Source organism: Phytophthora parasitica (genome assembly GCF_000247585.1).
Source record: "Phytophthora parasitica INRA-310 unplaced genomic scaffold supercont2.47, whole genome shotgun sequence".
NCBI classification, from domain to species: Eukaryota; Oomycota; class Peronosporomycetes; order Peronosporales; family Peronosporaceae; genus Phytophthora; species Phytophthora nicotianae.
In genome coordinates, this window is record NW_008649033.1 from 377,337 (window position 1) to 401,361 (window position 24,025).

Genomic DNA, 24,025 nt, shown 5'->3' on the forward strand with positions numbered 1-24,025 from the left:
GCAACAAGACAACAAGAGGGAGCCGAGTGAGCCAGATGCTGCAAAGCTGCCGATCAGCCGTTACACCCGTAATCTATTTTCAAAAATAAATTCCTTGGACTGGCTTTCTCGAGTGGCGTTCATCCTCACGCTCTTACAAACGCAAGTACTTGAGACAAAGACCAAACGGAAACAGACTGTCCTTTTTTTTCTCTCGATTTGATTTTTAAAATAAATTACGGTAAGATTACCTAAAACCAGCGCTCTGCTGCACCTGCCATTCCCGAAAAAGCCACGCGCAAAACAAGCTCCAAGTATACAAAACTCCAGTACAATGTACGGTAACTCGCGGTATTCCCGACACCAGACGCACTACTCGGCGTCGCCCTCCAAGTACAACCACCCGCAGTACTCGTCCCCTACCAAGTACAGCGCCTACGACGGCTACTCTTCACCAGTCAAGCCTACGTCCTACCAGCAGCGCAGCTACGCCGAGTACTATTCATCTCCTAGCAGCCCTACGTACTACAACCAGCAGGAGTACTACAACTCGGGCGCGTCCACGGCATCCTCGTCCTCCCAGGAAGGTCCGTTCTACGCTGATGAACTGGACGAACTGGACGACTACACTATGGGCCTCGCCAGCCCAGATATGACGACGGTGCCCACTGTCCCCACGCCGGTAAAGCTCAGCAAGTACGAGCTCGGCAAGACTCCGTCCGGTAGAGTCATGGTCACTGCGGGCAACCAAACCATCGAGTTCTTCTCATGCGCAGTCAACGCACCGCTCTCGCGGTGTATGATCGTGCAGGAGTAAAGCAAAGTGCGGGAGAGAGTCTGGTGCTTACACGGTAGAACGAGCCGTACCTCCTCCTTCTGCAACTGCTCGTTGCGTTTGCCGCGGGTGTTCCCAGAGATGTTTTTTATTTAAATTACCTCGCCCTCCTTCTGGAGGAGCCCGACGTCAGCCACAAAGTGTACCATTATGAAGGTTGTTGGGTTCCTCCCTGTACAAGAGATGAAGATGAAGAAGGAGTCGAGTAGTTCAAGCCCCCCCCACCTCAGTCAAAACCCCTCCAAGCGCCGCCCCCAGTCGAAGTCGGCCGCTCGCCCTCTCGTGTGATCGTCGCGTGTATCTACGAAACTTATCAGGCTCTTATGAATCGCCTCCGCTTTTGTTGTAGAACTACGAAGTATATAGTACTATGATTGCCACTGATGAATATGAAGAACAAGACGTCATATTGTCCACACAACTCGCTTCTTACGCGTTCTCCGTCTGCTTGTTAAGACGTTCCTCAGTGGCAACGCGTTCCAGTTCATCAGCCACGGCGATAGCTTTGATCAGTGCAGCGATCCAGCCGTTCATCTCCTCGAGACTGGAAGCTGCAAAGTGCAGCGTCTTCTTGGGACTACCGCCTTTGCTACTGTGTGTGAGGCGGAATTGATGTGGACGCTTGGGTTGCGATCGGATACGCAATGTGTATCCACTGAGCTTGAATACTGCGGCTGGAGGTTGACAACCAGCGAGATGTTCAGCTTGAGACGCAAACATCCCCAAAGAGCCTTTACGGACGAGTAGAACGAAGAAGTAAGAGTTCCATGTTTTGCGGTAAACTTTGGATCCTTGGCCGTACGCTCCCTGGAGGAACTCGAGTGTGCCCAAGTGAATTGCTGGTGACGATGTGAGTGTCTCGGACGAAGCCTCGCCATTATCAGTCTCTTGGTTTGGCTGTTCTTCAATAGGAATGGGTACAGTAGCTTCACGCACTTGTTCGCTGCTGGTTAATGAACCACGTCGAGCAGCCTCGCCAATCTCATCGAAACAGGTCGCACATACGCGTTGACGTTTGCCCACAGGCTCCGAGAACACACGCAGAGGAACCGTGTGCGGCGAACACACAGCGCACACGAGATTCAAACAGCGGCGACACTTTATGAAGAAAAAATCATTAGCATATGAGATGGTGAGGGTAACATTCGACTGGAAACTTACATGATGACGGCGATTTAAGAAGGTGAAGGCTTCGTGGCACACCGAGCAGCGATCACTACAGTCGTCGGGAGTCCATGTGCGCTGGAAACACGATAACAGTATTATATCCGGTATATATTCTAGAACTTTGGAAGTGTATTTTACCAGCAAAGCTCCATCCCAACTTGGAGGCGACTGCCATTGAGGAAGCACGTCTTCCACGACGCGAATGTACTCGCGTTGAGCCTCCTCCGCCGACATGTCGCCGAGCTTTTGCCACATTTTCCTGTACATGCATAACATGAAAATGAACACTAATGAAAACTATTCAAGTCTCACTTTGATCCTACAGTTTGGAGTCATCTCCTGCGACGAATTGGCAGCAGCGGAAGCCCAAAAGCCCCGTGGCGTTTCTTTGCGGGTTCAACTCCTCGTACTTCCTCGAACCGCGCGAGGAATCGCATGAGCCCATGAGCGCTTGCTGCTTGAATGCCCATAATCGATTTGCAGTAGGCTGCTGTTGGAGCGCCCAGAGGCGAGGAGACACCGACATTGGGTCTTTTTCCAGTCGAGAGAGCACTACAGCCACGAAATGCTCAGCTTGAAGGAACGTCTCCTCCGTCGTGCTGCTCCCTGCAGCCTGCATCGGCGTGTAGACGCGCATGGTATTCGAGTTATGTGAGACTTCGGCTGCTTTAGTTTACGACCCTCAAAGATCGAAAAACTGGCTATTCCAAAAATAAAAAACTTCAGCTTGCACAATAATTGGCAATAATTGCGAATCTAATGTCTACTTGCTCTACTCGAAGGCGTAGTTGGGGTGCACTGTTAAATACCTCTGTTGTTTCTTGGCATCTTGCTCCTCCGGAGTGAGTTTCTTGGTGCTTTCCTTGTCCTTCTCCATGTTCTCGTCTTCATCGTCCTCCATCTCCACCACAGACAAGATTTTATCCTGCAACAGCTTGTCAATCACCGAGCAGATCATCTGCTTCTCACGCGAGAGCTGCGCCTCCGACGTAATATCTTGCGACGATAAATACCACGTCACGAGTTCACCTTGTAGCACTCCCGTCGCTTCATCATCATCATAATCCTCTTCCTCCTTCTGCTCACTACTAGTCTGTGCACGGATCGCATCACGAGCGAGTTTGGCACTCATAGCTTCCTCTTCTTTCTCACGGATAAACCTTCCAATAGCCTTCTGGATCCTCGCAAACCGCTCAAAAGAGAGCGAAGACGATGTCTTGGACTTGGATGGTGTACCGTTCGGAGTCGCTGACTTAGTGGAGGGCTCTCCACCAGACCCATTCGTACCGTCCTGGCCGTCATCGCCTCCATCATCCCCACCACCACCTCCGTTGTGATCGTCATCGTCTTCACCTTCAACTGCAGGTACAGGCAACTCCAGCTCGACATTCTGCATATCCACGTGAATGATCGACTTGCTGAGTAATCTGTACGCTTCTTGTACGTGTGAGACCAGCACGGTCTCACTGAGATCGAGTCTTGCCAACGCCTCGGACAAGCGAATCATAGACTCCAGCTGACGTACAGTGATACGGTAGGCGATATTGGTCTGTCCATTGCTCACCACGTCGTTCTCACGCAGACTTCTGTAACACGCCACCATCATTCGCTTGGCTTCAGGAGTGATCACCGGGTTCAGCGTGCGCGCGAACTTGATATACCTCTTGAGGTCTTCTTCACTGTAGGCGCCATTCTCCATGGCTTCCACTTGCAATTCACTTGGCATGTGGATGTTAACGATATGCTCTGCGATCTTCTGGTCCGTAACTTCGTCGCCGTCGTCCAGGATAACGAAGAACAGGTCGAAACGCGACATAATGGGCGCCGAGATGTTGACATTGTACTTGAGCGTCTTGGTCTTGTCGTATCGACCATTGTAAGGATTTGCCGCAGCCAGAATACTCGTACGAGCGTTCAACGTAGCTTGGATACCAGCTTTAGTGATAGAGATCGTCTGTTGCTCCATAGCTTCGTGGATTGCGACTTGGTCCATGGGATCCATCTTGTCGAACTCGTCGATGCAGCAAATACCGTTATCTGCCAACATAAGAGCGCCAGCTTCGACACAGTAGTCTCCACTGTCTGCATCTCGAGTCACTGAGGCCGTCAGACCAGCAGCAGAACTCACTTTTCCGGACGCGTAGATGGCACGAGGCAGGAATCCGACGATATACTTTAAGAACTGCGACTTGGCCGTGGACGGATCTCCGACGATACAGACGTTGATATCGCCGCGTAGTTTAATACCTTCCAGTGTCTTCTTGTGGACACCGCCGAATAGCATAAGTAAAATACCCTTCCGGATCTCATCGTGGCCATATACTGACGGACAGATAGACTTGGCCATCTTCAGATATCGATCGGGGTCTTGCTGCATGTCACGGATCGAAGCTAATTCCTCGTCGCTGAATTCTTGCAACGCTGCCTCACCACTGTCTTCTTCAGCACCGTCTTCGTTGAATTCACTGCGGATTGAGATGCTGTTGAAGCGCTGCTCCATAGTCTGTACACTGCATGCAAGGAAGCACGTCTTGTAGGTGAGTTCTCGAACACCGAGAGCTTTGAGACCACGCACGCCTTCGCCCTGCATTCCCTGGGTACTGTTCTCTCCACCACGTCGCTGGCTATTGTTACGTGTAGCCACAGCAGTCTCACCACCAGCTTTTGCAAACTTGGATACATCTGGGACCACGATTAATGTACCGGTGAACACAACACGGTCTCCAGCTTTGGCCTGTTCGACGTTCTCGTGCCTCAAAATGACGTCGATGGATCGAGGCATACTGCCAGCCGGGATTTCGTCACTATTTTCCTGAACTTTAACCCTCTGCCAGTCCACGAACACGGACTTTTCAGTGTTAAGTTCCCATGCGAACGTATTGACGCAGTACGGGTTCTGACACTTGACTGGTTCACTGTACCGGAACTGTTGCTCCACTCCTGTGGTATCTCCGCCACAATCTCCACATGTGAAGGCACCAAACAGCAGCTCTGGACGCACTTCGGACGTCCTGGTTACTGTGCCAGAGAATGATAGTAGTTCTCCAATACTTCTGGTCCGCAGGTCCCGAATACTGCACACCAAATAAAATTATTATTTTCTATCAATAAAAAATATAATTGTTATAGATCCCGTACTGTGATACGTGTTGGAAGTTGTAGAAGTTGACGAAGAACTCGCGCTGTGTCTTGTTGGCGTCCTCGTTGACTGTGTAGGCCGCATCTTCGAGCCTGATGAACTCGAAGACACTGCGTCTTAAGTATGGCTCCCAACGGTAATATTGAGCCTGCAGAGCCTGCGCTAGATCAGGATCGAACTCCAGCACGTGCGAGAAGTCCACAAACAGTGAAGAGGTCTCGGTATTGCGCATCACTTCGGCCTGTTGGCTGTAGTTGATCTTGGCAGGGCCCATAACCTCGTCCGCGTCGTCCTGCTGCCCATAACCGCATAAAAACTGCAGGAAACGCGTCTTCACGGCCTCAGCAGTAGAGTCTACTAGCAATTCCACTGGTGCAGCGCTTGCATTAAGCGCGGGGGCGCCGCCACGACCGCGCTTGGCGCCCACGCCTCCCCCGCCATTGGAGTTGCCTGCTGCCTGCATTGGTCGTTTTGGATTGGCAAAAAAGCGCGGGAGTTTTAGCTGCAACTTAATCAGATATGTTGCGTGAATGGTGCTTAGACGGAAAAAACCCATTAAAATTTTGATGGGTTTTTTCGTCTGAATGCCATCTAAGTTCAGACAGGATCTGGACTATTGGAGGGAAGCACTCAAGGACATTCATTCGTAATGAACTGGATGCAAACTTATCGGACAATATCCTATTGCCAACATGGTGTGCGCTTAGCGATCTCATTCAAGGCGGATCGAGGCTGATCGAGCATTTTGATTGGGTTTAATTTAACCTTGGAGCAAGCGTTTGCCATCCACGTCTATCTTACTTTGAAAATTTTCAGGTCTGCTAAAGCAACAACAATACAGCCTGCTTTAATAGTTGTCTGTCAATTCACTCAATTCACTGGCTTGCGCTCTCATTCCCTTGCACCGGCATCGGTGCCAAAAAAAAATCGCGGAGCTGGCGATTTCGGAGCTTTACTTGTGAGTAGAGGCGTTCCATCAGTTTTTGTGCTCAATGCACGCACCGTCTCCACGATCATTGAAGCGGAACTTCCGCTGTGGAAGTGAATGCTCGGGCCGAGGCTGTCCAGCCATGACCAGCGCACTCATCGTCGTATTCTCCCTTTGATCGTCCGTCCGCCCCTGGCGTCAGTCTTGGCAATCTATAAGCGCCGACGATTTCTTCACAGAGCGTGTGCACCTCACCGAACTACATCATCGCCGGATACACTACTATGGTGCAGTACATTGAAAAGTAAAACTTACCACTAAAATAATATCCAGTTTTCGCAAAGCTTAATGGGCTGTGGGGTATAGTATCGCATTCTATTTCATGTTGCTTCGCCGACTGTCAGTATAGCGAACACCGTGAGCACCTTCAATCAGAACGAGTTCAAATATGTTTTTGGCATAAAGAAGCTTGCCGTCGGTGCGCACTCGCGAGCGAAGCCACCTTTTTCGCCAAGGTGTGCTTGGAGCACATACGTCGGATCTTCACCGAGATTCCAACCGCGACATCATTCAGTAAAACCGGCAGTTCAAAATATTGCCCGGGTCGTCATTCCTCGGTGGGTACCGAGCAAGATCGTCCTGCATGAACAAGGTGGCGGCGGGCATCGCGCGAGTGCAGGCTGCCTCCAGATGGGTCGGTAGAACTTATTCACTCATTATGGTCAAGTTCCAACGCTTCGGTGTTGGCAAGCAGCACCAGCTGGAGTGACTCGAAATTGACTGGAGAAATCAACATTGGTGAAGTGCTGATGCCCAAACCTGTAAACCTGTCACCTTGTCAGGCGTGGTCGTCGTCTCCCAATCCTGCGGATCACTTGCCGGGTCTCTTGACGTGTACGCCAGCGTGTCCGAGACGCGCCCCACCTTGCAGTCTCTCACCGGCTCATTCGCAAGCATGACAAAGGTCTCCGCGTCACCGAATCCATCAACGCCGGTCCTCGCTAATACCGATGCTCGCTGCCATGATCGAGCGTTTCACAGTTCGGCATAGCAATAAAGCGCGAGTCATGTACCCGAGCGAGCAATCCACTGTACGTGTGCTTGGCGCCGGCGCTGGGTGCCCGTCTGTCCTCTCTTTGCAAGTCATCAGTGCATGTGTGCCAAAAGCTTATTGTCGACGCGGGGTGAAAGAACTGCAGTAACTGTGGGGCGGCACTGCCTCCAAGTCGCTGCACGGCACTTGCCGCTGCTTACAGCCCGGCACCTGGAAAGGGGGGCCACCCCGTCTTGCCCGTCAGTCAATCGAAAGGAATCGCTGGTGACGATGATGCCTTTGCTGCGCACCCACCCGGTGCACAGCAATGGACATCATCGTTGCCACCGACGCCACAACGCCGCACCTTCCACCATCGCCTGTCCCTTTCTGTCTTCCTCCCAGTGTCGCCGGAGCGTGCTATGCACTCGCTGCACTCGCCTGCGCCCTGGGATGAGACTCCCAGTCGTCTTGATGCGACCTAAGTTGTCGAACCGGACAAGAGAGGCAGGAACGCCCCAACCATTTAAAAATCTGCACTCGCAGTGAGAAGAGCAGCACACGTCGTAGCTGCAAATCAATTGACTATGGGAGGTAAGAAGCGCTACGTGATGAACCCGTTCCCGTCGATGGAGCTCTCGGCGGGCGACAAGATGCAGATGCAAAAGACTGCCAACGGTTTCCTCGCGGAATGCCTACACTCGTACGAGATTCACCTCAAGGAAGGTGGCCACAACGTGGACGAGCGTCGCTGGAAGCCACTTAAGACGAGGGAAAACCTGCGACTGTATCTGGAGCGCGAGGTGCGCACGACGACGGACGGGAACCACTCCATGATGAACGAGGCGTCGGAACAGGCTGGCACGCCCGTGTCGCTCTGTATCGGCACGATGCAGGGCACCCTGGACGACGTCGTGTTCGGCACGGTGAGCACGACGTCGGAGGACATGTGCTTCAACGCCACGTACGTGGACGACCTTACGGGCGCGGCGGTGCTGGCTACCGTAGTGGAGCCTACGATTGAGGATCCATTATCGACGCTCGCACTGAAATGGCAGGAACTGGACCTGTTGCTACACTCGAACAAGCGTGACTTTGTGTTCATGGAAGCCACGGGTTTCACGCAACTGGGCAACGGCGAACGCGTCGGATACCGTTTGATGTACTCGATCGGCTTCCCTCAGACGCCAGAGCTGCCGAACCGCGTGCGCGCCAGCGTCAACGTCTTCTTCCTCTACCGTCAGGAGCACGACCAGTGCGTCGAGATGTACGCGTCCGGTGTCGTCGCGAACGGGTCCAGCGTCGAGTCGTTCCTGGTCACGGCGTCGGCTATGAAGTTCTTCACGGCCTTGAAGTTCGCCCACTGCGGTGAAATGAAGAAGCTCACGTGGCTCATGCACCGCCGTTATGCGCTGGACAAGCAGCGTGGTGCTCCCATCAGCGAGGGTGAGTGCGTGAACTGCGGTATCCCCATCAGCTCCAAGATCTTCGGCAAGTTCGGCCGCTCTCGCGACTCGTGTAAGCTCTGCCATCGCCTCGTATGCGGCACGTGCCGTGTCAAGAAGCGCCTGAACTTCGTGACGCTCGAGATGACGTTCGAGGAGCGCAAGACATCGTTCTGCCCCTCGTGCATCAAAGAGGCTTTTGAAATTAACACAGCAGACGCCGCCCGCGCGCAGATTGCTGGCAATAATTCGCAGTACGCCTTCCATTCGGGTACGGATTACTCCTTTGCGTCCTCCTCTGACTCGGAGCGCACCGTGTAAGGTCTACTCAAATAACAAATTCTCATCCTGTTAAACTGTCATGTGGTAAGTACTTGTAAAATATAAAGTTGCCTTCAACTTCAACGTATTTCATCCAATCATATATTTGATTCTAATTTAAGTGGACAAAATACTTTTTTTTTTTTGACGAATCATTTTTTTCTAAAATCTTAAAGCCATGATAGAAGACGATCGACACTGGTCGGCGTTACCAACGTGCTGCAGTCCCTCATAGCGTCTTCCGACTCCCATTCCGCCACCATCAGCCCCAAGTACAAGAGGAACCAAGCAACCTGTCACCTTGGACCATTATTCTAACCGTTTTGACAGTTACAACTTGTCAAGCGTTCAAATTTGAACTTTGGACCATTCAGTTGACAACTTTCGGACTAAGATACCATGCCAACGTGGGGTCCCAGCCCGTTCGAGCCGCTGCAGCTCTCAGTGGAGAATGCAGCCAAGTTGGGCGAAATCGCAAGAGTTTTCGTACAGGATAGTATGCGCAGTTACGAAAAATATCTGTACGAGGACCAGCGCCGGCTTGACGAGCGTCGTTGGAAATTAACCAAGCAACGCGGCGGCGTGCACGTGTACGTTGAGCAACCGCTCAAAGAGCGTCGTAAAGCTGGTGGAGCCACACAAGACGAGCTGGAGAGGGAGTACCGTCATCAGTTGCAACGCACCACAGCGGGGGAGAAGGTGACGGCCGCTGCAGCCGCGTCATTGGCGGATCTCCCGCTTCTTCTGGCGGTCGGAACCATTGCTGGTACACTAGATGACGCCATGTACGGGGCGGTGAATTCGACGTTAGATGCCATGAGGATAAAGTCATCGTACGTAGGGGACAATATGGCGGACGGAGCAGTGCTGGCAACCATAGTGGAGCCCTCTCCTAGCGACCCGTTCCATTCGTTGACAGTCAAGTGGATGGAAAACGAACAGTTACATGTCTTGAAACCTGTGGTGAAGAACCGGGATTTCGTGTATTTAGAGGTAACGGGGCTCGCGGAACTGGACACGGGCGAACGCGTCGGGTACCACTTGCTGCATTCCGTGAATTTCCCGCAGACACCCGAGCTGGAAGGCCGTGTACGCGCGAATTTATCTGTGGCGGCGCTGTACCGACAGGAACGGGAAGGACTCGTGGATGTGTACGTAAGGGCGATTCTCAATCCCTGTGGGAGTATTATCCGCTCGCTTGTGGTGAGATCGGTGGCAGACGCGATCATTTCGGTCACGGAGATCGCGGAATGTGCACAGAAGAAGAAGCTGGCGTGGCTGGCCAAGACGTCGCGGGAGAATCGACGGCAGAGGGCCATGCAGAGCGCTGTAGCGGCGGTGGTGGAGGCCAATAGGATCCACTCTCCTACAGCGCAGTCCAATGACACCAGCACAACGTCGAGCTCTGCTACGACTCGACCCAGTGTTCCTCTTCCAGTCCCTGAGGCTCTTGCGTCTGCGGGTGCGATGGAGAAGTGCACGTCGTGTCAAAAGCGGTCGGTTCACAGAACGCCGTCTGGCAGTTTGGTCAATACGTACGACAAACGTTCGGATCGAGACCGATGCAAACTGTGCTACAAGTTTGTATGTTCGTCTTGCCGAGTCAAGTACAAACTGACCTTCATGAGACCTCAAGGTGAACTGCTACGTCGAGATCTGCGCTTTTGTGGGCGATGTGTGGATCGATCCCGAGCAGCCGATACGATGCTCATTGCTAGTGAGGAATTGGCTTGTAGAGAGGAGTTTTCAGAATTTTATCAGAGTTTAAGTGCACGAAGCCGACGACGTGATAGCATGGCAATGTGAGAAGCCAAGGTAGTATCTATTTTTTTTTTTACGAGAGTACAAACCTCATCAATACATCCTAAAGACTCTCTCAACACGAAAAAAAGAAAATAGATCGAATGTGTTCAAAGATAAGAAATCGTGTTACAACGGAACTGAGAGCGCTCATCCAGGCTTGGCTCCGTACAGAAAAGTTCTCGATACTTCATGAGAAATTTAGTTCCAATTTGAGAGTGCAACATGAAGGCGAAAATAGTATAAGCGGCACATGTCCTCACGTGCATCTTGTCCTCCTATTCATAGACTTGTGGCCATTGTTTGACAGCGTTTGATGCTGGTCAAGAACGCCTCCCTCAACTCCCACTAGTCAACTTTCAGCGTCGTGATCAAGTATCGGAGTCTTTGCTAGATAAGCTTGAGGAATGCGTAAAATGAAGATCACGACGACGCACCATCGGCTGGACGCCGAGTCTTCAAGTGATGGAAAAGAGCGACGCTATCGTGCCATGGGTCTCACCGGTTTGGTTGTACTACTGTTGATAGCGGTGTATGCTGCCAGCCCAAGCGCGAACGATAGCAATCTACGAAACGCAGACTTCACTCCGATGTCGATCGACGATACCAACACCGCGGCATCGGGTTATGCTGATAATTCGACGGAATCGAGGCTACATTCCGTGGATATCGGTATGGGTTGTCCGGAATTTGAGACCGCATTCGACGCGGCTACACCTGGAAGCTCTACGCCGTTCCGGTCATTCACGTTGACCAAAGGCACTGGCTATGCCTACGTGGCACTCCACCTCAGCAAGCTTTGGATGCCTCATGGTGCCTCGGTGGTTGTTCGGGCAGTGGAAGGCTTCGACGCTCCGGACCGTACGCACAACCTCTCGATCAACTACCCCAGTGGACAGGTGTATGGCAACGTCCTGGCTCAACCTCTTCTCGCGAAAGAATTCCGTCTTGAATTCTACCGCAACGCAGGTAGTGCCAACACTACGAAAGCCGACGCCAGAGGCGCGGCGTGCTACGGCTTCGTCGTGGACGCGTACCACTACGTGCTTATGGACAATGACAATCCGATCTCGGTCACGGACGAGTCGATCTGCGCTGCGGACAACACCAAAGAAGCCATTTGCTACTACGATGATAGTACCACCCGAACAGCGTTCTTGGCTGCTCGATCGGTGGCTCGGTTGCTCATTCCGAAAGGCGGTGGCGCGTCTGCCGGTTGTACTGCTTGGCTGCTTGGTAACCAGGGACACCTCATGACGAACCACCACTGTGTGTCCACAGACGAGGAAGCGGGTAGCACAACCGTCGAGTTCATGGCAGAAGCCGACGTCTGCAGCGACAGTGTGTCGTGTGCCTCATGGGGAGCCTGTCCAGGTGACGTTGTCTCCATGAGTGTGGAGCTAATTCACGCCGATGAAGAGCTGGACTACGCACTACTTAAACTACCAAATGATGGACCCGATCTCGCTCAAAAGTACGGGTATTTGAGACTAAAGACCCGTGAAGGTGTCGTCGGGGAGCAAGTGTACATTCCGCAACATCCACTGTTCAAAGGCAAACGGATGGCAGTGGTCGACGACTACGCCAATAATGTGGCGTTGCTAAGTCTAAGTGCCAGCTCCTGCGGTGGTTCAGGCTATTCGTACAGCGGTGACACACAGAGCGGGTCGTCTGGTTCGCCGGTGATCTCCTTCGCAGACCACGGCGTCATTGCACTGCACCACTGCGGCGAGATGTGTGCCAACACTGGAGTCCCGGCCAAGCGAATCATTGCCGATTTAATCCTAAATGGCATTGATGCAGCGGAGTTTGACGGCGTCGACGACGGATCTAACGCTGTGGCCAATGCTGAACGCTTCCCGGTGTACGTTCCGCCGGCTCCTGAGGTAGTGCAGCCTCTGACGCCACGTCTGACGATGAACGGCGCTATCATTCTCGCGTCCAGCTACGTTAGCATCGATTCCGTGAAATTCACGCTCAACAGCGACGCGGACATCTCGTTCGACGTGCTTTCAGTCGAGATCGCAGACAACGACACCTTCTATGATCTAAATGGCGACTGCCGTGCTTCATACTTGGACGCGATGATTTATCTCTTCGCAGACGGAGAGTCGGAAGCAGTTTTCACCGTTGACGACAGTCCAATTGACACAGCCAACGCAGACGGATCCGTCAGCTACCGCGACCCGTACCAACGCACATTCCTCAAGCAGGGATCCTACACGCTTGCGATCGCACCAACCGGTGCAAGTGAGGAAGACGCCCGCGCCGGGAAAACAAAGGCCGACTACCCGCCAGAACTCTACACGTGCCGCACGCGCGGCTCGTACGGATCCTACAAGTTGCAGATCTCTAGCACGATAGGTGATAACCCCTTCACGTTCACGAGCTTGCCAGCGACGGTAGGCATCAACCCAGCATCGTGCAACAAGCCAGCCGATACGATCTGCTCCAGCTATTATTAAAAATTCCCAAAGCCCGCTATTTTTTTTTATAAGGACGTAGAAAAAAGTAATATGTAAGTCAAACTTGACAACAGGGATATCCCAACATACATGTGCTATGGGGGAGGTCTACGTGCACGTACATAATGCACGTAGATCCTGCCATGCTGTTCGAACGAGTGGTAAAGAATGCGCTTACCCCAGTTAAGCTATGCATGCACGGTGGTTTCCACATCGAATCAGCGCTTAACTTGATATTCATTCGTTAAAAGTAAATTAGTTCATAACTATCTAGGCATGAGATTGAGGTAGCGTTTGTCTAGCGATCCCCAATCATCACTACGCTCCGAGCCAGAGGGCGAGCTCGAATTCGTCGGTCCACTGCTCCATGGCGTTCTCTCCACAATCCTCGAGTCCGCATAATCTCCACACGCAACGGTTCGAGAGCTCGTTCGAGCTGCTTCATCAACGCAGTAGGAGCAGAACCACATTTTCTTCTTGAAAAAACTACCGTTCGAAGAAGCAAAGCCCAGCTCAACTTTCAATCTGCATGATGAGCAAAGTGCACGCTTACAAAGCGAGCATGAGCCGATCTCCGTGGCGAAAATCCCAGGTTTTTGGCCACAGCCGATGCATTTGGCTTCTCCACGGATGATAGTGTTAGTATCGCGTACTCTCAATAACCACGTCAGCTTCTTGAGATGAGCGCAGCGGATCATTTTCCTCGCTGAGATGAGTGACACTGCCGCGTATTTTACGCCAATAGAGCGAGCTATCCGTCCTCCTGAGTTCACGGACGCGCGGCAGTATAAGTCCACGGCGCTGTGGTTCCGTTGTCTGTACAACCCGCAGATGGACATCGTACCACGCGTATTATTCCGCGTCTTGGGTGTTTGTGGGAAGTGCACTGAGTGGAGAAGGTGGTACCCTACCAACTCTCCGTCACTCAGCTTGGTGAAGCCCGTAGCCTCCATGTAGACAAAGTCGCGGCTACTTACAAGAGGACGCAGCATTGGGGACTGGTAGCCTTCGACCCACTTGACAGTGAGCGACTGGAACGGGTCCACGGGCGACGGACTGTCGATTGTTGCTAGTACGGCACCGTTAGCGAGTTGGTCTCCAGTGTAGAAATACTTAATGCGCATGGATGCCACTGTAGGGGTCATTACACCGTACATGGCGTCGTCTAATGAGCCTTCCAGTTGTCCTACGGTCAGCAGAGCAGGCAGGTCCGCCAGCTCGGCTGATTGCTGCTGGTTGACGTACCCCAGGTCGTTGGCGGGGTCCGCGCTTTCGAGTTCCGAGAATACCCGCATATTGTCACGATGAAGAACCTGTTTCCACCGTTTATTGTCGAGACGTTCGTGGTCGTCATGCAGGTACCGCTCATAATTCTGGACTTGCTGTTGTACGAAGACGTGGACGAGTTCCCTCAGGTAGTTGGCGTCGTGGTGGGCCAGATTGAGGGGGGCGAACGGACTCGCAGCATTGGCCATCGACGTTTGTCAAACCACTAAAAACTGGTCGATCCGAGAAGTCTGTGTTCAAAGCTGGAGTGAAGCAAGTGGAGCTAGCAGGCGAGTTACCTCTCCCTTCTCTCCATGCGGGCGGGCGTGACACCTTTTTCCAGCGAGATTGGTACCACATGGGCAAGTGAAGGCATCATCGTTTGAGCAGCAGATCCCGAGTCAGCCCAGGTGGTTCAGATGATAAGATCCTTACCCGAAAGCAACTGGGCTTCAACGCCACTGCTCTGCCGATGGCATGCGTGCGCTGGTTTGTTCGGATCGAGCAGTTCGGTGCGTCCCGGGTGGATACAGTACTTCACCCCGTTTTCACGCCCTGAGACTTTTGATAAACTTCCGTATATAATTTTCTTTTTTTGCCAAATATCCTCGGGTTTAAATGCTGAAACCTGATGTGTTTGCAAATCCTATATGGTCCATCCCCGCGAAAACGGGTGCATTACTGTACATATTTGCAAATCGCCTCTTAGTGGTTGACAACCCCCGGTTTTACAGATCACTTTCTGGGTCTCCAAATCTTGCTACAGTTTTATATGGCGAAAAGTAGCTGGCGTGAGTTGGCTACGCTTTATGACTTAAATGCAGTTCGGATGGAACACTACATGAACAGCAGTGCCTGTCGAGGTGCACAGTCAGACGGTGCCAATGATTCGAAATTAGCATCCGCTCCGACTTCCTCACAAGCGAAAACATGAGCGTCGAGACGCCGAAGAACCTCATCCTGTGCTTGGTCTAACGTAGCAGCCACGAAATGAAGCACAGTGTTTCTTGAGCTCGCACGACGCGCATGCCGGACGCATACAAAGTGCACACGTGTCGCTTCTGAGCAAGGACGTTCCCCCACCGCAATTGAAGCAGAGGTTTGCGCAAATGCCTCAGTAGAAGTTGAACTGCTGCTTCTACTTGTTCTTGAAGTGGAGCGTGATCGACTCGCGGCTTCCCGTGCGAACAGCACTGCTGTTACAGCAGTGAAGACCGTCTGCAATGCAGACGCGCCGTACCATAACCATACCTGACGGCGACGGCGTGGCTACAGGATTCGTTGGTATTCACACAACGGTCGGTAAGCTTAGAACGCACATACTCGACAGCACTTGTAACCTGTGGCGGATACCCAATTGCTCGTGCAATGATCAAGTTTGCACGTGCAAGTGGGTATCCATCAGAGGTTGCATCACTATGACTACCAGCTCACTCACCAAGAGCGACCTTCCCTAATCAGGAAATTAGGGTCGACCCGAGTAATCAAGCCACTTGAGTGTGTGTGGGTGGAACGAGCAATGGCCTCTCCAATGTGGCACTGGCGAACACGTCGTCTACGTACGAGGCCTTGAATCGCTCGGAATCGGTTGTCCAACTCAGTGGTCACTTGCACAATACAGTTGTTGTGAATACCAATGCAGATAATCAAGTGTTCTTGTGCTTCAATCTGAATTCTGTTCCCAGTTCTCCGTTGACTTCCAGTGCAAGATGCTGCCTAACCATTGGAACCCAAGTGCTATGGTTTACTTTCAATACTTTTACATAACTGGCCAAATGCAACCGAAGTTGTATTTGTCGCGTTCACGACAATCTAATTGGCTTCTCAGTCGATTTGTTCGCCGTACCGACCAATTTAAGGATAATACACTGCAGAATGTATCAGTATGAAATGAAAAATCAGTTGCACACAGAGTTTGCCTTTTCACCGACCTTTGCAACCTGACTACCATACAAAAAACATGTGCACGTTCCCTCGGGTTGCATAAGATCCTCTCATAACCAAAGACACGGCTCGAAACACAAGGGTAATGCGAGGCAACAGATACAAGTCAATTCTCAATGAGTTCATGGCGTTTCGAGCTGGTCATACCTTCAGTACGGACATTAGCTTCAGTCAAGACACCCTGTTGGAGATCACACCCGACGACGTGTGTCACTGGATGAATTTTCGCGCGTTTGGAGACGCCAATCCTGCGGAGGACGCAAAACCGGTGAACGCCCGTGCGTCCACCTTGGAATACGCCAAGAAAGCGATTTCCTCTTTCATGCCACGCCGCACAGTTCCTTGGGACCCTATTCGCAACGAAGGGAATCCAACTCGCTCAGAGACTGTAAATGCAGTAATTAAGAAGGTGAAGCGATGCGAGGTACGACGAGAAGGAGTCCAATCGGCAGCTAGGCGTCCGATCGAGTATGGTGAATTTCTTAATCTACTGGATCAAGTTCACACGGGAAACGGCAAGGGTTCACTGAAGTATTTAGTCTGTGCTGTGCTCACCATGCAATGGCACCTCATTGCACGCATTGACGACATGATGAAACTGAAGTTCGATAGCTTTTCGTGCAGCATTCACCACCCAGGTTCATTGATTTGTCAATTGCGTTGGTCGAAAAATATCTCAGAGGAGCGGGACGCACCGGAACAAATTGTGTTAGGCAGCATGGATCCTCGGCTTTGCGCGCTGCTCAACTTGGCAATACATGTGGAGATGACGGATAAAGCAGCACTTTCACCGTTTGTATTTGGTAATCCACAAGACGGAGATCGCGTCGTCCGTCGTTTTCTGCAAGACGTTTTTGAAGGAACCGACTTTCACAAACTCAAAGCAGGCAATTTGGGTACACACAGCATGAGAAAAGGTAACAAATGACCTGCTAGTCAAACATGTAGGTCCTGCGCTTAAGGAGGCCCTAGGTGAAGAGCTGGCTCGGGTGCTCGCGTTGCCGCTCCTTTGGGCAGCATTAGTGCCGCGTGGAAGTTTTGACTATGAAATCATTCCAGCTGCTCTTAAGCGGCGCATTATTCAAGCCTATTTGGGTGTTGGTGGGAAAGAAGACGTCAATGTTGTGGAACGTGTACCCATTCACGTTGTTGGTGATGGTGCTCAGCTTCAACTCGTCGAAGTACATGATAATGCTGGTGAAAATGGCGTTTTGGATCGCCAAAATGGCGGCTTGACTGCTGACAGCACTCGCAAGGAATTCGCTTCGATTCACTCTCAATTATTCAGTTTACAGCGACAAACGGCAAATTTGCTGAACGAAATTCATCGCTCTCGCACAGAGAGACAGCGGGAAAATCAAAAGATTCTGGCAGTGATTCGACGTATAGCCCTGCAACCTGTAGTTCGCACGATACACCCTCACTCTCAGCAAATGGAGGTGGAGACGGAGTAGAAGAAGAAGGTTCCGTCGTACTTCCGCGTGCAATGCTCTCAAAACGACCGAAGGATCTCTACGAACTATGGGGAGAGTATGAGTTCGGATTGAACGGATTGAAACCGGCAAAAGAGTTCACAGCAGCTGAGCGTGGCGCCAACAAATTCGCGTATACTCGCCGCAAGGTATTCTGGGACGTCGTCAGTGCATTTGTTCGCACAGGCTTCACCAGCGACGTCGCCATTGATAAAATCTACGCTGCTTACGGCCGGCAGCTATCCGTGACTCGAATTCTTACTGCACTCCGCACTGACAAGCACCAAGGTGGTCATCCCTCGCTGCGTTTGTAATTTCTGCCAATAAAATTCAGGAATCTAAAGTTTCACCAATCAGATTCCGGTTGCTCTCTCCGTTGCATACTCAGCCAATATTTATACAGTACTGTACTCCTTATAATCGCGGCAATGCCGACTAGGTCTCACGTATCCATCTCAGTCTCGGTGGGATGTGGTACTCGACCGTCGGATAGTTATTCGCTATGAGTCAAAACCTATGACTAAAGATTTCTTACTTAAGTATCAGTAAGGAATCACACGTAAATCAACATTGAGGACTGCATTTTTAATTTTGCAACGTATTCTGTGTCGAATACTTTCGTGGCTGGCATATTGGTTATCACAAGTACGAGGCCGATCGCGTAGGTGAAGAAGGACGCTAGGGTGGCCGTACAATCTTGTGCTGGCGGTGAAAGCCGTTTGAAATTCAAACCTTGAAAAACGATCATAGAATTTCATACCTCTGGTGATGCTTATGCTATAGTGTTTGACTGGGGTCCCAATGCGCCTGCTATGAATACTAGTACATGTATAAGAACACACGCTCACTTCACGTCATAGTAACAATAATCCATTTCGTGCGCAATTAACTAACTAAACTAACCAAAAGCTCTGGCAGTGGAGCTCTCCTCATTCATCCGAGGAAGACGTGGCCGAGAACTCGCTGTTGGACCGGTAGCCTCCAAGTCTCTTGGGAGCCAAGGTCTGATCCCTGGCAACCTGCAGGGCACTGACTTCCAACGCGTCCTTGATACAAACAGGGCAGAACGTCACCTTGCGCTTCTCGTACTTGAGATCCGGCTCCATAAAGGTGAGGAGTTTACGCACACGACAAGAGCGACAAACAGCGTTGAAGCACAGTTTGCACGATCCGCGAGTGGTACTGAGCTTGCCGATGCGACTGTGGCTGACGGACGACGAGCAGCTCACGCACTTGTCGTCGTTGCGTTTGGTGCCCATTTGCTTCTTCTGCGCGTTACGGTGCTGCATGATCCACGCCAGCTTCTTCATCTCGCCACAGTGAGCGTAATCCGTACAGGACAGTAGCATCGAGGCGATCGGGTGCAAGAGCAGCGACTTGAGTACGGGACCTCCCGGATCGCACGCCCCGGTCGCGTAAATTTCAACCGATAGATCGCGGTCCTGACGGAAGAACGCACATAAATGGCAGTTGCCACGCACAAGATTCGGCAGTTCAGGCGCTTGAGGCAAGCCGATGGAGTGCTGGATGTGATAGCCTATCCGTTCGCCGTCCTTCGTCCGTAAAATCCCCGTGGCCTCCATGTACACGAAGTCACGATTCTTGACCAAACTCGTCGAGCGTAGCGGTAGATCCAGTTGCATCCACTTGAGTACGAGCGACTGCAGAGGGTCTTCCGGCGTAGGTTTGACGATTGTGGACAATACCGAAGCACTGCTGATGTCGTCGATGTATGACGCCTTGAGACGCATCAGCTCCAGCGTGGGACTGATGACTCCGAACATGACGTCCTCGAGCTTGCCTGGGATGGCCCCCTCGCACAGAATAACCGGCAGGTTGGACACGTCGTGTTCCTCACCCTTTGTAGAGTGTTTGTCCTTACTGTCCCGTTCGGAGTGCAGACGTACATTGTCCTTGGTCTTGAAGAGTTTCCAGCGGTTGGCGTCCACCTGTCGGCTCTTGTTGGCGCAGTATTCTTTGTAGTTCGGGAGGTGCTCCTCGATGAAAGTCGATACGAGCGCTTGGAGCTCCGCTTTATCGGCCACCGACAGCTCTAAGTCCGGAAAGAGGTTCTGTACGAATCGATCTTTCGCCATTGTGGTTCTGACAGCAAAAAAACAAAGTGGACTGGACATGGAAGGCGAAGCCCACGCCACGATCTCGCCAATCCGATGCACACCGGTCCTGTCCGTTGGTCGAAGAGCGTACAGACTCGAAGATTACCAACGTGGATCGGAGTCTGCTTGCTGCAAGCATGTGGCCGGGCCACAAGGGCACAAAACCATCACCGTCGGAAGGAGGTAGGAAATACTCAACCGCGTTGATGAGTCCACATGAATTCTCTCTTAATTTGTTGCCCTGTTGTCTTCAATAACACGAATTTGATGCGAAACATGGAAGAATGGAGGTCTTTGGCCTGTATTGGTGGCGCTGATCCGCCAAGTCTGTCGTTCTTGATCCTGTGTATATTTATTGGAGACCGACATGGAGCAGGTGGTATTGAGCGTGTGGCGACATGGAGAAAGACGCTGCTGAGTTTTCCCTGGATGGGGATTGCCAACTCTCTGTTTGACGCCGACAAACTGACAAAATTGTCGGTCGATCAGCTCAATTTGAGCCAGCCGGCCCTGTTGACGCCTCGGCACCGCAGCCTTGCTTACTTTTTACCATAGATTAGTCGATTGTAAACACGACATCGTGGCAGAACACTCAGACGATCTCTCCATGTGTGGATAGAGAGCACCGTTGTGGTAAACGACAGTATCGCTTCAAGATTCGCGTGCTGATGTTTAGTGTTCGTATCGCTCCAATATGGCAGTTCAATCCCGTGTTGAGCTATCGTCGCCGTAAGGAAGAAAAGAATTGTCGAGCTATTTTGTTGCTATGGCAGACTGGATTTTATTCGTGTTGCCTGTGCAAGTTTAACACAGCTGTCGTTGCTGCTTGTCCAGCATGAAAATGTAGTTGGCATGATGCACGCTCGCCAGGTGGTGTCCAACGTCTGAGGTGGGACTTGGGTGGAGCTTCCCTCTTTTCAACGCAAAATACTCGAGGGCCAGCACTCGAAAATTTTTGCTAGGTACGCACCGGGGTCACAGACAATCGTTAAAATTGTACGGCGAATTTTTTTCGAGTTGCTTGATTCGACTGCCAATTCGACTAGTTCAACCACAGCTTCATCGATCACGTGTAGAAATCTTCACTACGGTGAGTGCATATAGTTCGCCACATTCAATGCTTGCGCTATGAATACCATCGGTAACAGTGTTAAATATGACACGCAGACTGGTTATACCCCCAAAATATTCATACCTTTTCAAACGTCCTCGATCTTTTCTCGCCTTCCTATTCATAGCGGCGAGCTCAATCCAGAAAAAGCTTTAAGGCCTTAGTCGCTGTCTTTGACCATGAACATCCTGAAAAAGTCATTCAGTCTCATCGATTCATCGATCCAACACCAGCAACATCTGAAACATGGACGACCTGAATGTAGCAACGCCGCATCGGCTGAATGTCGAAACCCCAAGTGACGATAGACAGCATCGAAATACGATGCTCAGTCTTTCGGGACTCCTTCTGCTCATGGTTCTGGCGGCTTATGCAACGAACCCAACGAGCTTTAACTCGAACGTACACAGCGCAGCCTTCACCCCCATGGAGACGGATGATCCTACTATCAGTACAAACGGAGCGATAGACGCAGCACCTCCAACCAGTGAATCCACCTCGCGATCCGTTAATATCGGCATGGGATGTCCAGAATTCCAGCTCGCTTATGACAGCGCGACACCAGGAAGTTCTACGCCGTTCCGGTCATTCACTTTAACAAAAGGCAGTGGATATGCCCACGTGGGGCTTCGCTTTAGCAAGCTCTGGATGCCAAGTGGTGTCTCTGTTATTCTCCGTGCAGTTGAAGGTTTCGACACGCCAGATCGGATGTTAAACTTGTCAAGAAACTATCCCAGTGGTCGAAACTATGGTAATGTGGTAGCCCCTCCAGTTCTCACAAAAGAGTTTCGGATCGAGTTTTACCGTGATGAAACCAGTCCAGATACTGTCGACGAGACGGATTTTATCGGAAATGCCTTCAGTGTAGCCGACAGTGACTCGAAATGCTTCGGCTTTGTGGTCGACTCGTACGATTACGTTCTCATGAACTCTAAAGAACCGATTGTCGCTACCGGTGCGTCGATCTGTGCTGCAGATAATACATAATACAAAGAACGCCATTTGCTACTTTGACGATGTGACCACACGAACCGCGTATTTGGCTTCGCGTTCCGTAGCTCGACTCAAGATCCCGAAAGGTTCCGGAGAATGGGCCAGCTGTACAGGATGGTTACTTGGAAACCAGGGCCACATCATGACCAATTATCACTGTGTTTCTACGGACGAAGAAGCTAGTGGTACTAGAGTGGAGTTCATGGCGGAGGATAAATCTTGCAGCGATAGTTTTTCGTGTGCATTGGGGGAATGTGAAGGTGGTGTGGTTGCTATATCGACTGAACTGGTACATGCAAGTGAAGAACTCGACTATGCGTTGCTGAAGCTACCAGCAAGCGGAGTTGAAGCGGCTCAGAGCTATGGTTATCTTCGATTGAAGACTCGAGCTGGTGTGGTGGGCGAACAGCTGTACATTCCTCAGCATCCGATGGGCAAGAACAAAAGAATTGCTGTCGAAGACGACTATGCCAGCAATGCGGCTTTACTGAGCTTGAGTGCCAGTACTTGTGGTACAGAGGGGTATTCGTACAGTGGCGACACTCAAACTGGCTCATCAGGGTCCCCCGTTATTTCATTTTCGGACCACGGTGTTGTTGCGCTTCACCATTGCGGCGAAATGTGCGCTAACACTGGTATTCCGGCCAAGGATATCGTGGCCGATTTGGATGCAAAGGGTATTAATTTGGCAGAATTTGACGGTATCGACGACGGATCGAATAGTATCGAGAACACCGAGCGGATCCCAGCGTATACCCCGCCAGTCCACGAAGCCACGTTAGCTTTAACCTCGCGTCTGACGCTTGATGGTGTTATTATTCTCGCTTCAGGCTTCGTTACAATTGATAAAGTGGAGTTTACTCTGACGAAAGATTCCGCCGTCTCCTTCGCTGTGATATCCGTCGAAATTGCTGATAATGAATCTTTTGTGGACTTGAATGGAGACTGTCGAGCCTCGTACTTGGATTCGGTCATGTATCTCTTTCCCAAGGACAGCTCGAATTCTGTTTTCTTTGTCGACGACAGCAATGCAAATGATTTTACAGCTGGCGGATCTGTCAGCTTTCGTGACCCTCACAAGACTACACTCTTGAAGAAAGGTTCATACGTTTTAGCAATTGCTCCTACTGGATCAAGTTCTGACGATGCTCTGACGGGTAAAGCGAAAGTCAGCGATGCACCGGAAATTTACTCTTGTCGAACTCGGAGTTCGTATGGTTCCTACAGATTGAGAATTTCTAGTACGGAGGGGCAAAACCCCTTCCAGTTCACTAGGCTGCCTGCTACAGTTGGAATTGATTCAACGCAGTGTCATAAGACAGCTGAGGCGATCTGCTCGGGTTAACATGGGCATTTTTTTTTTTAAAATGGAATCACCGCTTAGTTCATATATGACCCTGTAACCACTTACCGCTATGCCTGCATTGTTTTTGAATCTCACACGAATGTTGACACTGTCGGCGATTGTCACATCTTCGTAGCTACAGATTCTTTTTTATATTTCGGTGGTTAAATTCAATATATTGCTTATCCCACAGGGTTATCGATGGAAATTATATATCTCCGTCTGAGCTGCTTTTGAAAAAGCCACACATTGAAACCCGAAGCGTGGTAACTCTCACCATTTCTCTTACCAGGACAGTTACTTACAAACAAATCGAAAGAATAATTTATGCAATTAAAGCCATAAACAACGCGTTTTACGTCTTCACAGTCGATACGAAAATAAGGAGAACAATCAAAATAACCACCAAGCGGGAATTATCCAGCATTATTGGTAGGCGTCATGAATTGCTGTAAAAGATATATATTCTGAATATAAAAAAAACATGTCGCTTGGTATTTTTTTTTATATTCAGAATATTTAGCAAATAGAATGTTTCCTAAACCTGTTCTCTGGATTTTATATCCAGAGTCCTATGCGGGTGCGGGATCCGAGCAACGTACCAATGCGCCCATAATTAAATCCCCTTTGAATCGGATCAGGTACAAGTTGAATTTGCATTTTAA

General features: G+C 50.9%; 13 protein-coding genes across 16 annotated transcripts; 9 read left to right on the top strand and 4 right to left on the bottom strand.

Annotated features, from left to right (window-relative positions):
- The first annotated feature begins 260 nt into the window (after positions 1 to 260).
- On the top strand, positions 261 to 1,235 carry PPTG_15402 (hypothetical protein). The gene has a single exon (XM_008912463.1). It carries the CDS (start codon positions 314 to 316, stop codon positions 794 to 796), a length of 483 nt encoding a protein of 160 aa, XP_008910711.1. The 5' UTR covers positions 261 to 313; the 3' UTR covers positions 797 to 1,235.
- Positions 795 to 2,683, bottom strand: PPTG_15403 (hypothetical protein). Of its 4 annotated transcripts, XM_008912465.1 has the most exons (4): positions 2,305 to 2,683; positions 2,120 to 2,240; positions 1,976 to 2,056; positions 795 to 1,912 (listed from the first exon to the last, which is right to left on the bottom strand). In XM_008912465.1, the coding sequence occupies exons 1-4, from the start codon at positions 2,616 to 2,618 to the stop codon at positions 1,244 to 1,246; spliced, it is 1,185 nt and encodes a 394-aa protein (XP_008910713.1). In that variant the 5' UTR covers positions 2,619 to 2,683; the 3' UTR covers positions 795 to 1,243. The 4 variants fall into 4 exon arrangements, with proteins under 4 accessions (XP_008910713.1, XP_008910712.1, XP_008910715.1 ...); XM_008912464.1 differs by having other exon boundaries at positions 1,976 to 2,240; XM_008912467.1 differs by having other exon boundaries at positions 2,120 to 2,683.
- A 70-nt stretch (positions 2,684 to 2,753) lies between these two features.
- PPTG_15404 (hypothetical protein) lies at positions 2,754 to 4,763 on the bottom strand (the record flags this gene model as incomplete). Its single annotated transcript, XM_008912468.1, has 1 exon — positions 2,754 to 4,763. The coding sequence occupies one exon, from the start codon at positions 4,761 to 4,763 to the stop codon at positions 2,754 to 2,756; it is 2,010 nt and encodes a 669-aa protein (XP_008910716.1).
- A 1,702-nt stretch (positions 4,764 to 6,465) lies between these two features.
- PPTG_23688 (hypothetical protein) lies at positions 6,466 to 6,817 on the top strand (the record flags this gene model as incomplete). Its single annotated transcript, XM_008912469.1, has 1 exon — positions 6,466 to 6,817. Exon 1 carries the CDS (start codon positions 6,692 to 6,694, stop codon positions 6,815 to 6,817), a length of 126 nt encoding a protein of 41 aa, XP_008910717.1. The 5' UTR covers positions 6,466 to 6,691.
- A 42-nt stretch (positions 6,818 to 6,859) lies between these two features.
- On the top strand, positions 6,860 to 8,991 carry PPTG_15405 (hypothetical protein). The gene has a single exon (XM_008912470.1). It carries the CDS (start codon positions 7,669 to 7,671, stop codon positions 8,845 to 8,847), a length of 1,179 nt encoding a protein of 392 aa, XP_008910718.1. The 5' UTR covers positions 6,860 to 7,668; the 3' UTR covers positions 8,848 to 8,991.
- A 40-nt stretch (positions 8,992 to 9,031) lies between these two features.
- On the top strand, positions 9,032 to 10,747 carry PPTG_15406 (hypothetical protein). Its single transcript, XM_008912471.1, has one exon. It carries the CDS (start codon positions 9,247 to 9,249, stop codon positions 10,651 to 10,653), a length of 1,407 nt encoding a protein of 468 aa, XP_008910719.1. The 5' UTR covers positions 9,032 to 9,246; the 3' UTR covers positions 10,654 to 10,747.
- A 217-nt stretch (positions 10,748 to 10,964) lies between these two features.
- PPTG_15407 (hypothetical protein) lies at positions 10,965 to 13,191 on the top strand. Its single transcript, XM_008912472.1, has one exon. It carries the CDS (start codon positions 11,055 to 11,057, stop codon positions 13,110 to 13,112), a length of 2,058 nt encoding a protein of 685 aa, XP_008910720.1. The 5' UTR covers positions 10,965 to 11,054; the 3' UTR covers positions 13,113 to 13,191.
- Positions 13,192 to 13,319: 128 nt separating this feature from the next.
- PPTG_15408 (hypothetical protein) lies at positions 13,320 to 14,632 on the bottom strand. The gene has a single exon (XM_008912473.1). It carries the CDS (start codon positions 14,585 to 14,587, stop codon positions 13,379 to 13,381), a length of 1,209 nt encoding a protein of 402 aa, XP_008910721.1. The 5' UTR covers positions 14,588 to 14,632; the 3' UTR covers positions 13,320 to 13,378.
- Positions 14,633 to 16,407: 1,775 nt separating this feature from the next.
- On the top strand, positions 16,408 to 17,776 carry PPTG_15409 (hypothetical protein; the record flags this gene model as incomplete). Its single annotated transcript, XM_008912474.1, has 2 exons — positions 16,408 to 17,218; positions 17,271 to 17,776. The coding sequence occupies 2 exons, from the start codon at positions 16,408 to 16,410 to the stop codon at positions 17,774 to 17,776; spliced, it is 1,317 nt and encodes a 438-aa protein (XP_008910722.1).
- Positions 17,777 to 17,808: 32 nt separating this feature from the next.
- Positions 17,809 to 18,108, top strand: PPTG_15410 (hypothetical protein; the record flags this gene model as incomplete). The annotated part of the gene is made up of 1 exon (XM_008912475.1): positions 17,809 to 18,108. One exon carries the CDS (start codon positions 17,809 to 17,811, stop codon positions 18,106 to 18,108), a length of 300 nt encoding a protein of 99 aa, XP_008910723.1.
- Positions 18,109 to 18,604: 496 nt separating this feature from the next.
- On the bottom strand, positions 18,605 to 20,741 carry PPTG_15411 (hypothetical protein). The gene has a single exon (XM_008912476.1). It carries the CDS (start codon positions 19,927 to 19,929, stop codon positions 18,724 to 18,726), a length of 1,206 nt encoding a protein of 401 aa, XP_008910724.1. The 5' UTR covers positions 19,930 to 20,741; the 3' UTR covers positions 18,605 to 18,723.
- Positions 20,742 to 21,268: 527 nt separating this feature from the next.
- Positions 21,269 to 22,009, top strand: PPTG_23689 (hypothetical protein; the record flags this gene model as incomplete). Its single annotated transcript, XM_008912477.1, has 1 exon — positions 21,269 to 22,009. One exon carries the CDS (start codon positions 21,269 to 21,271, stop codon positions 22,007 to 22,009), a length of 741 nt encoding a protein of 246 aa, XP_008910725.1.
- A 148-nt stretch (positions 22,010 to 22,157) lies between these two features.
- PPTG_23690 (hypothetical protein) lies at positions 22,158 to 23,360 on the top strand (the record flags this gene model as incomplete). Its single annotated transcript, XM_008912478.1, has 1 exon — positions 22,158 to 23,360. One exon carries the CDS (start codon positions 22,158 to 22,160, stop codon positions 23,358 to 23,360), a length of 1,203 nt encoding a protein of 400 aa, XP_008910726.1.
- Between the last annotated feature and the right edge of the window lie 665 nt (positions 23,361 to 24,025).

What these genes read in the sequence shown, in the direction of transcription:
- PPTG_15402 (XM_008912463.1), top strand. Translation starts at nt 314, where the DNA reads ATGTACGGTAACTCGCGGTATTCCCGACACCAGACGCACTACTCGGCG.
- PPTG_15407 (XM_008912472.1), top strand. Translation starts at nt 11,055, where the DNA reads ATGCGTAAAATGAAGATCACGACGACGCACCATCGGCTGGACGCCGAG.
- PPTG_15405 (XM_008912470.1), top strand. Translation starts at nt 7,669, where the DNA reads ATGGGAGGTAAGAAGCGCTACGTGATGAACCCGTTCCCGTCGATGGAG.
- PPTG_15411 (XM_008912476.1), bottom strand. Translation starts at nt 19,929, where the DNA reads ATGTCCAGTCCACTTTGTTTTTTTGCTGTCAGAACCACAATGGCGAAA.
- PPTG_15403 (XM_008912464.1), bottom strand. Translation starts at nt 2,618, where the DNA reads ATGCGCGTCTACACGCCGATGCAGGCTGCAGGGAGCAGCACGACGGAG. An exon ending in GCAGGAGATGACTCCAAACT is followed by an intron (nt 2,241 to 2,304) that starts GTAGGATCAAAG and finishes ATGCATGTACAG; the next exon opens with GAAAATGTGGCAAAAGCTCG. An exon ending in TCTTAAATCGCCGTCATCAT is followed by an intron (nt 1,913 to 1,975) that starts GTAAGTTTCCAG and finishes TTCTTCATAAAG; the next exon opens with TGTCGCCGCTGTTTGAATCT.
- PPTG_15406 (XM_008912471.1), top strand. Translation starts at nt 9,247, where the DNA reads ATGCCAACGTGGGGTCCCAGCCCGTTCGAGCCGCTGCAGCTCTCAGTG.
- PPTG_15408 (XM_008912473.1), bottom strand. Translation starts at nt 14,587, where the DNA reads ATGGCCAATGCTGCGAGTCCGTTCGCCCCCCTCAATCTGGCCCACCAC.